Source organism: Gavialis gangeticus, unplaced genomic scaffold, assembly GCF_001723915.1.
Source record: "Gavialis gangeticus isolate Ggan-Ray unplaced genomic scaffold, GavGan_comp1, whole genome shotgun sequence".
Taxonomy (NCBI): Eukaryota; Metazoa; Chordata; order Crocodylia; family Gavialidae; genus Gavialis; species Gavialis gangeticus.
The window spans coordinates 25,341,833-25,351,901 of NW_017728996.1; the positions used below are offsets into that span (position 1 = coordinate 25,341,833).

At 44.1% G+C, this 10,069-nt stretch overlaps 1 protein-coding gene across 2 annotated transcripts in view; it reads right to left on the minus strand.

The window, feature by feature from the left end:
- Positions 1-3,879: 3,879 nt before the first annotated feature.
- Positions 3,880-10,069, minus strand: part of DUT (deoxyuridine triphosphatase) — a 19,894-nt gene continuing 13,704 nt past the window's right edge. For both annotated transcript variants that reach the window (XM_019504180.1, XM_019504181.1), the window contains 3 exons: positions 6,366-6,440; positions 5,618-5,688; positions 3,880-4,011 (listed from right to left, as the gene is read on the minus strand). In XM_019504180.1, the coding sequence (XP_019359725.1) occupies positions 3,955-4,011; positions 5,618-5,688; positions 6,366-6,440 (203 nt within the window). In that variant the 3' untranslated portion in view covers positions 3,880-3,954. The remainder of the gene's footprint in view (positions 4,012-5,617; positions 5,689-6,365; positions 6,441-10,069) is intronic.

The following is a 10,069-nucleotide window of genomic DNA, read 5'->3' on the forward strand; positions in this document are numbered from 1 at the left end:
CAGGTAGATTTGTTAGAAACAGCTAGGCTGAGGAAGCTATTTGGACTCAGAGCAAAGTCATGTCTAAGACTAGCATTTAGTGTATCAAGGACCTGGTGGCAGGGCTTGGATTCAATGGTGCCACAGTCTCTCAAGTTATTCATGTGTAAGAATTTTGGCCCTGGAGATCTTGAATGGTAGAGCCCCATGGCAGCTACTGTCCCTACAGGACTTTTACCATCCTATAAGAATGTGTATTTTTTCAAGGTGTCAGCAGCATTGCTTTCAAGCCAAGCCTGATAACACCATCCCCTTCTGACTTCAGATCCAACCTGGGACCAAAAACCACAAGAGCAGGTTGGCAGCCAAGCATTTAAATGCAAATGCTACTCTTCTCCTATTTCAAGAAATTATTTTAAATTCTGATGGCATCCAGCCCTGGTTGTAAGACTATTTTTTAAAACAGAACTGCCAGATCATTGTGTCATAATTTCCCTTTCCTTTCCTTTCGGAAAGGAAAAGCTTTCAATGCCCCAAAGAATTTCCACCAATTTCTCTCCTCTTGCCTTCTTTCAAAGCACCCGCCTCCTCCCTACCGTTTGTCGTTTTGCTGCAAACGAGCTTGTTAAAGCACCCCTGCTGCCACTTTTCAGCATGGTGGCACTGGTACATGAGATGCTGGAGTCTGCTGGAGCACAGTAATTACCAAGCTCCAGCAGACTCGATTTATCAAGTCTGGTCTGCCACACCGTAATTACCTTGCTGCATGTGTATAGGTGCCCTTAAAGACGAAGACACTAATATGTTTTTCTTCTTTCCGCTGGTATGAATCGCCATATTGTAACTTGCCACCCAGCAAGGTTTCCTTCCACTCTACACAGAAATAAAGCAAGTTAGTGGTGAAACTTGCTCTCAACTGCCATGGGAATTTCCTGAAATTCCACAAGTTTCAAAGAAAATACCAGCTAGAGCACCCATTTCTCAGTCCTTCACGTCTATGCATTGTTCAGGTGCATCTCTGCTTGCATTTTCCTCCCCAACACATGCTTTTCAATCAGATACGGCTTTTCACAGATTTCATAGACATTAGGGCTGGAAGGAACCTCCTAAGATCGTTGGGTCCAGCCCCCTGCCCAAGGGGCAGGAAGTCAGCTGAGGTCAAAGGATCCCAGCAAGATAAATGTCCAAATATTTTTTGAAAGTGTCCAGAGTAGGTGCTTGCACCGCCTCTGCAGGGAGTCTGTTCCAGGCCTTGGGGGCTCAGACAGAAGCTTTTCCTTATGTCCAGTCTGAAATGGTTCTGCAGGGGTTTGTGGCCGTTGGATCTTGTCATCCCCTGGGGTGCTCTGGTGCACAGGCATTCTCCCAGATCCTGATGCACACCCCTTCTATACTTATAGGCTGCCACCAAGTCACCCATAAGCCTGTGCTTCTCCAGGCTGAAGAGTCCCATAACTCACAGCCTTTCTTCCTAAGTCCTGTTCTCTTGCCCTCTGATCATGTGCGTAGCTCTCTGGACTCTTTCAAACTTCTCCACATCCTTCCTAAACGGTGGAACCCAGAACTGGATGCAGTACTCCAGCTGTGGCCTCACTAAGGCTAAGTACAGCAGGAGGATGACATCCTGGGTTTTGCTCGAGATGCATCAGTAGCATGGCGACGCTGGTACAAGATGCTCCAGGAGCTTTAATTAAAGTGGCTATTGGAGATGCTCTCATTAAAGCCTTCCCTGCTCTCCCCCTCCCCCAGAGTACATGTATAAATGCCCTAAGGTTGCCCAAGCAGATATGGTACCAGAGTGCAAGCAGATCATTCTCCCTATTGAAGGGAAGTACCATCAATGCAAATGAACATTTTTATCAACATTTGCCCTCGATATAGAAAATATACAGGCTATATATATATATATATATATATATATATAAAAATAACTCCAGGGTATTTTGGGTCACAGATGTCCAATGATGATAGAAGTATGTAATCTCTAGAAAATATGATACTAATTAAAATATTACTGTTCCTGAACCATATGCAGAATTCCAAAGTAAGAGACTGCAGATATCTTGTTAGTATAGTAGTTTAATTTACATGGTGTTTAGTATGATGTGAACTAGAAAGCACTGTGGGGTTTTTAAAGTAGATGGACTTTTTCCCATATCATATTGGCAACAGTCCTGCAACAAACATCTTTTTGGCTGATTTTTTTCTGAACAGGTATTGAGAAATGGACTATGAAGTGAAACCAACAGCGAAGTGAAATTTCAAATTTATTTCCATTAGCTCTTTGGCACAAACCATCTCTACATAATATCATTGTCATATGTCTCTCTTACCCCTTTCTTGCTTTGTAAAATTATGCACTTTGCAAATATGCCTTAATAAAATGTTCAGTTGTGATTGTATCCCTGCATCTCACTATCAGCAGTATTTTCTTTTATAGCAACTGAAACAAATATTCTAGTTTCCATATGAGATACTTTAGAAAACCATATATATCTGGAAGTAAATTGGATCCTGACCTAGAATTTTTTAATTTGTCCCTTTCCTTATATTAACCAGTCTCCTAAGGTTTCCTTGTTGTTGTTCTCTAGGGAAGTGATATTAGTATACTCTCCATCTCAATTATTTCGGGGAGGGTTAATTTACTAAATAAAGCATAGCTTGTTCTCATTCTTCTCTACAGGCTTGTGCCAAATGCAGTCCTATTGTACCTTGCAAGTGTCATACAGCCTCTGACAAATGCAGCTACTCTAGCAAGTCCTGAAGGGAAAGATCACAGAAAACAGAACCAGCAGTTTGTGTGTATTTACAACTAGGTCAGTATAATATGCCTGTCAAGCTGTCTTAGCCAGTATGTAGCCTTTCATAGGGAGGCAGCTTCTGCATCACTTTCAGGGTCACATACCAGTGAGCCTGTTGCAGCAAATGGAGACAAAGGATTTAGCACCACAACTACATGTACAGATAAAGACTGTCTTAGTCCCAGACTGGTCCCTGTTGTTTTTCAGGGTACCTGTGACGATCGATAAAGCAGGGGTGGGCAAAATATGGCCTGCAGGCCAGATCTGGCCTACCAAAGGATTTTATCCAGCCCATAGCGGGCCCCTTGGCCCCACCTGGCCCAGGGAGCAGCCCAGGCTGTTGTGCATGGGGCTGGTCTTACCACCCCTAGATGTGTGGCAGCACAGCAGCTGGACTCCACTTCCTGGCAGCAGCTCCACAGAGACCAGTGAAGACCTCCATGGGCAGGATGCGTGGCAGGGTGGATGTGATGGGGTTGTGAACTGGTGGGGAGCAGCATCCACAACTGGAACAGGTAGGCAGGGCCAGGATCTTGGGACCATGACAGTGCAGGGCTGGGGCCTCCACATGCCCCTACCTACAGAACCAGACATCCTTGTAATGGGTGCTGGGGAATGGATTGTGGCCCTGCGCTGGACCCCAGCCTCACACTGTCACGGCCCCAAGACCCTGGCCCTGCCCACCGTCCCACTCCTGGTGCTTCCTACCCACCTGTGGCCCCATTCCATTAGTCCTGCCTTTTTATGAGGTTTGTGGAGGGTGGGTGCTGCTGAACCAGCCTGTGACACACCAAAACTCCCTAAGTGGGCCTCCGGTCCAAATAATTGCCCACTGCTGCAATGTGGGCAAGCAATGAATATGCAACGAATGAACCAACAGAAAGTTCCCTGTGGTCTGGATCTAACCCGTGAGGAGGAACAAGTTTGACATCCTTGCTTTAAGTAAGCATGCTACTGAGCATCACCTAATTTCACTTCTGAGTGAGAGAGGGGAGAGATGTGTAGGAAATTTTGTACGATGGTTTTAAACTTTTTATTTTCATAGATCCTAAAATTCCAATTCCTACATTTAAAGAGAATTCTAGAAAGAGGCACATTTAAAAAAAAAGAAGAAGCAATATTTAATTTACAATACCCAAGTACAATAACGACTTATTACATCCAAGTCTTATCTTCAGTTCTTTCCAGTTGAACCAAAGCCACCCACACCACGTTCAGTGTCATCTAGATTCTGAAAAATATCAAACGTTAGCTTTTTCAAAAAGTTTTAAAACAGTAAAATTGTTCCTATTCTTGCAAAATTCATTTAATTTTCCAGAGCTGATGAGTGATTTATAGCATAAGAGATATAGCGTAAAAGCAATACCTCACTAAAATACACTTAAAAAAATAAAATTAAAATCCAGTCCAGGAGTAAGTTTTACAGTCTTTGATTTTTAACACATAATACATGTTCAAATACAATGGTTTAACAAGAGTCATCTCCAAGAAAAAAAAATGCATCTAAGACATTTTTCTTTCCATTTGTGATATCCATGATATGCATTAGTGTTAATTGTTAGAGGTGCACCAATATAAAGAAAATTGACATTATTGGCAATTGGCATTTTTTTCACCAGTGTAGTCTAAATGTCACCAATAAATGCCTCGTGTATGCGCGCAGCCCCATACATGCATGTGGCCTGGAATGCAGCCGAGCAGCTTGGAGAGCAGCATCTGGGCAGTATGAAGGGAGAAGGGGTCTGGGGGAGAGGGGCAGATCGAGGCCCCCATGGTGAGGGAGGGAGTGGGGCTGGGGCAGGCACTGCCCAACCAGCGCAGGGTGTGGAGCGGTGCTACAGGTGGCTTGTCTTGGGGCACAGGGGGGTGGGTGGCTCCCGGCTGTTGCATGTACCGGAGGGAGGCATGGGGGAGGCATGTGTCCCCCAGATTTGTGCATGGTGCAAGGGCGGGCTGCCCATTGCGGGCTCAGGGCCAGGGGTGGCACCAGCCTTTTCCTGGCGGGGGGGCTGGGCCTGGGCTGTTTGGGGTGGGGGCTACAGCCACCCCAAAGTTTCCTGTAGCCACCCCATAGGCCCTGCTCCCAGCGCTGCCACCATCTGCCCCATCCATCCTGAGGACAGCCCTGGCCCAGGTCTCCGTGCTGGGAAGAGGCTGGTGCAACCCCTGGCCCCGAACTCACAGCAGATGGCCCACCCTCACCCTGCAGGTGCTGCCCTGGCTAAGCAGTGTCTGCCCCTGCCCCATTTGTTCCCTCACTGTGGGGGCCTTGATCTGCCCCCTCCATGACCCTTCCCCCCATAGACTTACCAGCTGGATGCTGCTCTGCAAGCTGCCGGGTTGCATATTGGCTATCAGATCAGTAGCACCCAATATGGCTGGTTAATAACTGGACATTGGTATTGGCCAAAAAAATCTTTATCAGTGAACCCCTAGTAATTGTTTCAGGGACAGATCTGCATTCCACTTCTGCTCTTCCATGGACAACAGTTGTCAACCAGTGTAACTTGTATTTTAGGTAAATGCTGGGCAGAGACACCTACAGTTTGAAGTGCTCTCAAACTGTGTTAAGTTTATTAATGTAGGAATTAAACATACTCTGATTGATCACCGATTTTTTTAAATGCACTCTTCCCATGCCTGCCCATCCTTCCAAGACTTAAAATTTACATATTACTGTTATAGTTATCAGTGTTACCTTGGATAAAAAAAGGAAAGTTATAGAGATTCTTTAGTTTGCTTGTGCAGCTATTGATACTACCATGAATCTGAGCTTAAAAATAGCTTTTCATATACATCTTAAAAGCCAAACAAAATGTTTCATTCCACTAACTTACCTGAACCTCCTCAAGATCAGGATAGAAGATACGTTCACAGATCAGCTGGGCAATCCTGTCTCCTTTTTTAACTTAAGAAAAGTAAGTTGAAGTTGTTTTCATTTGTATTAAGAAAAATAACAATCTGCATTTTAAAATGTCATAAAATAGTAAAGAATTAGCTCTTGATTTGAATCTCAATTAAGCAGACTTCAGTAGCAACTCTAAGGTTTAAATTATGATTAACTGGCAATTTAAAGCCATTCAAAATTTCTCAAGTTCACAATGATTTAAATAAAGTTTAAATTAGGCAAAACAGCTTCAGATAGATACATTTTTCAAACAACCTTTTGCAGATGATGTATTTTCATCTTTTTCCCAAATTAATATTCCCTAGGCCATCATTCATCATGGGAGGTCTTCATCTTTCTTAACTGTTGTGTCCCAGTTAGGTTCATTATGCTGGAATTTCACTTTTGGTAAACTATGAGAAGCTCTCACTGAACATAAAAAAAGTTAACTCTTGAACAGAGCTCTCGCCTCCCTGCCTGGGCTACAATCTGTCCTATCCTATCTATTTTACTGGGAGCACAAACCTTTTCATGCTGTCTGGCTGAGGATTTTCCCTACATCTGATCTGCAAATGGTTGCTAGTTGTATGGTAACCACCCATAACTATTCATGAAACTTCTGCGTTAAACTTGATAAAATTAAGGGAAAATGTAGGAGGCTAACTGCAAACACAAGTTTTGTCAAATTCTACACATACCTTCAAAAGGTTCCTTGCCAAAATTAAAGAGTACAACACCAACATTTCCTCTGTAATCTTCATCTATGACTCCAGCTGCAATAAAAAGAGTAATTAAGTGCAATACCTAAATTAGTAGATGAATTTCATAACCTCGGAATGGTATCATTTACATTACTGAAGGATGCAGTTAAAAGTATATACTAAATTCTGGAACATCCAAATGCAAATCTAACTTTACAAACCAAAAAGGCTCATGTTTTCCTAAAATTTAATATAGTATTTCAACAAGTCTTTATCACTGTGCTAATGACATTGGTCCCATATTGCAGAAACTTAATTTTTTTTAATAAAAAAAGGGGATGCCATCTCTCTCTTCTAGATTTGAAAGGTTTCTAAATACAGGCAGTCCTTGACTTATGTTTTGAATTGCAACGTTTCGCACTTACGTTTATAAATTGACACCATTTCAACTTTACAACGCCAGTTTTGACTTTACAATGCTCGATCCAACGCAATGCCATGCCAGCGAACAAGTTCGCTGCATCGCTCATCTCCTTGGAGAACATCTGTCCAAACTTTCTTGGACAATTTAAGAGAGCAGCCAAGGCTCCTAAAAAACCTGCAGCCAAGACTCCTGAGAAGACTCCAGCCAAGAACCCTTCAAAAAGTACAGTAAAGTCACCTCAAAGAAGTCCTTCCAAATCAATATGATTGCTATTTACAATATAAATACCTTAATGTAGCTATAGTACTCATCTATAATTGATCCAGTACAAAATTCTGGGGTATTTTTGTTGAAAATAGGGTATCGGGCCTTGGTTCAGAAACCAATCCCCCATTTATAATAGTGTTTCTTATGGGAAAATTGGTTCCAAGTTAGGTTTTGACTTAAAAACGTGGTTTTCAGGAACCAATTGTGTTCTAAGTCCAAGGACTGCCTGTAGCTTATTAAAACCCAGAATAATCAAGATAATTGTGGCAAACTTCAGACCCCTTCTGTAGTATTAGCACTCTTCTAGACTGAAGCAGAATGGGTTCTCCTAGTTTGGTCATTTTACTTGAAAAATATTAGCAAGTTTACAAAAACTGTCTTGTATAGAGCAAGAAAGCCCCACGCAGATACCCAGCTAACTGTACTAGCTCTGGGACTAAATGAAAGCAGTAAAGTCCAGTTACTGCATCCTTCACACAGACTGCTTAGCTTCACTGCTGACATAACAGTTACATTGATTTAACAAGGAGAGACGTCTTTTTTGTGATTCTTCATCAGCTGTTTTAATTGTTTTGTTAACTGGGGCAATTTATTTCAGAATGAAACTGCTATCAGATTACCAGTTTAGGTTTGACTTACTGAAGGAGAGAGGGGCTACATGGATGGTTACTGCAGATCAGCTTCTGAAACACAATTCAAATAATCTGATCTGTCCATGCCCAAGGATGACGTTCACTAATATTCAACTGTAAATATTAGAGGTGCACCAATACACTGGTCCATATCATATCGGCACCGATAAAAGGAAAATTGACATTATTGGCAATCTGCCTTTTTTGGATGATGTGGCTGATCATGCCACTGATCAAATGCCACGTGCACGAGAGCAGCCACAGCATACACATAACTAGGAGTGCAGCCCAGCAGCTTGGAGAGCAGTGTCCAGACAGTAAGTTGGGGTGGGGGGAAGGAGAGGAGGAGAAGCAGATCAAGGCCCCCACAGTGAGGGAGGGACTGTGGCACAGGCAGGTGCTGCACAGGCAGGACAGGGCAGAGCCATGGCTCATCCAGGGGGTGACTCCCAGTGCTGCATGCACCCCAGGGGAGGCATGGGGAACATGTGCTCCCCCAGATCTGTGCACAGGGTGAGGGCAGGCTGCCTGATGTGTGCTCAGGGCTGCATCAGGCTCTTTCTGGCAGGTGGCCTGGGCCTGCGCTGTGCTCGGGGTGGCCAGAGGCAGGGCAGGCAGTGGCAGCGCTGGGAGTGAGACTATAGTGAATTTTGGGGTGGTTGTAGCCTACTCTGTAGCCCCCCTTCCCAGCACTGCTGCAACCTACCCTGCCTGCCCCAAGCCCACAGTGGCAGCCCATCCTTGCCCCATGCACAGAGTGGGGGGGGGGCACATGCCTCCCATGCCTCCTCCAAGGTGCACACAGCAATTGGAGTCATCCCCCACAACATGCTGTCGCTCCATCCCACACCCTGCCCTGGCTAATTCTACTCCAAACCACTTGGAACAACCTTAATGCATCCACAGATGCATCTTGAGCAGGTCCAAAGAGGTGATCCTCCCCCTCTTTGAGGCACTGGTCAGGCCGCAGTTGGAGTAGTGCGCTCAGTTCTGGGCGCCACACTTCAAGAGGGATGTGGACAGCATGGAGAGGGTCCAGAGGAGGGCCACTCGCATGATCAGGGGACTGCAGGGCAGGCCCTATGAGGAGAGGCTACGGGACCTGAACCTGTTCAGCCTCCAAAAGAGAAGGCTGAGGGGGGATCTTGTGGCCTGTTATAAACTAGTCAGGGGGGATCAGCAGGCATTGGGGGAGTCACTGTTCCCCTGAGCACCGCCAGGAGGGACCAGGAATAACGGTCACAAGCTGGCAGAGGGTAGGTTTAGGTTAGATACCAGGAAATGCTACTTCATGGTTAGGGCGGCTAGGGTCTGGAACCAACTTCCAAGAGAAGTGGTGCAGGCTCCTACCCTGGGGGTTTTTAAGAGGAGGTTAGATGAACACCTTGCTGGGGTCGTTTGACCCCAGTACTCTTTCCTGCCATGGCAGGGGGTTGGACTAAATGATCTGCTCAGGTCCCTTCCAACCCTAGAAACTATAAATTAAAAAGCTATTATCAAAATAGCAATGAAGAAAAGTTTCATGTCAATGTGGATGCTGCACCTAAAAGCTCCCCAGTGTTCAAAAAAGCTTTATGGAAAAAAACCCCCAAAACACTCCCACCACTCCTTATCATCAGTTCTGCTAGATCAGTACTATCACCAGCAAGAGACCAAGGATTGGCCAAGGCTCCTGCTATAATTAATTTAATTATTAATTCAGTATGACAGAAAAGCTTCAGTTGCAATGAGGATCCTAACGGAATTTGTGATAGAACCAAGGGCAATTTTGGTAAACTCCTAGTGTAAACACCAGCCTGCACACAGACTTGCACTGACTTAACTAGGTGGGGGCTTTTTTTATTAAGTCAGTATAAGCATGTATAGACAAAGCTTAAGATCCATAACACAATATGGGTAATATATAATACTTGTTCTCTAATTTTCTAGTGATATACTTTATATTATTGTTTCTAGGACCTTCCATCAAAGGATCTAGAACTCCTGCACAAGCGTTAAATCCCATAAATATTAAGTGCGCAGTGCTAGACAAATAGCTTCTCTTGCTTTAAATTATAGTATACCAGTATCTAGCTAACTGAGTGTGTCAATATTTCACACATGATCCCTGATGGGAAATCTAACCTGGCTGTAAACTGAATCTAGACACAACTATTTATATCCTCAACTTTATTGAAGTTTATTTAGATATGTAATTGAGTGCATTTGCTGAATGAGGCAATGTGGCTGGCATGCTGAGAGAATGTATATTCTGCACATAAGTAACAAATTTAGATTTTATATATGCACACACAAGTTTGGTGCAAGTATTTACAGTGTGTGTGTGTGTGTGTGTGTGTGTGTGTGTGTGTGTGTGTGTGTGTGTGTGTGTGTGTGTG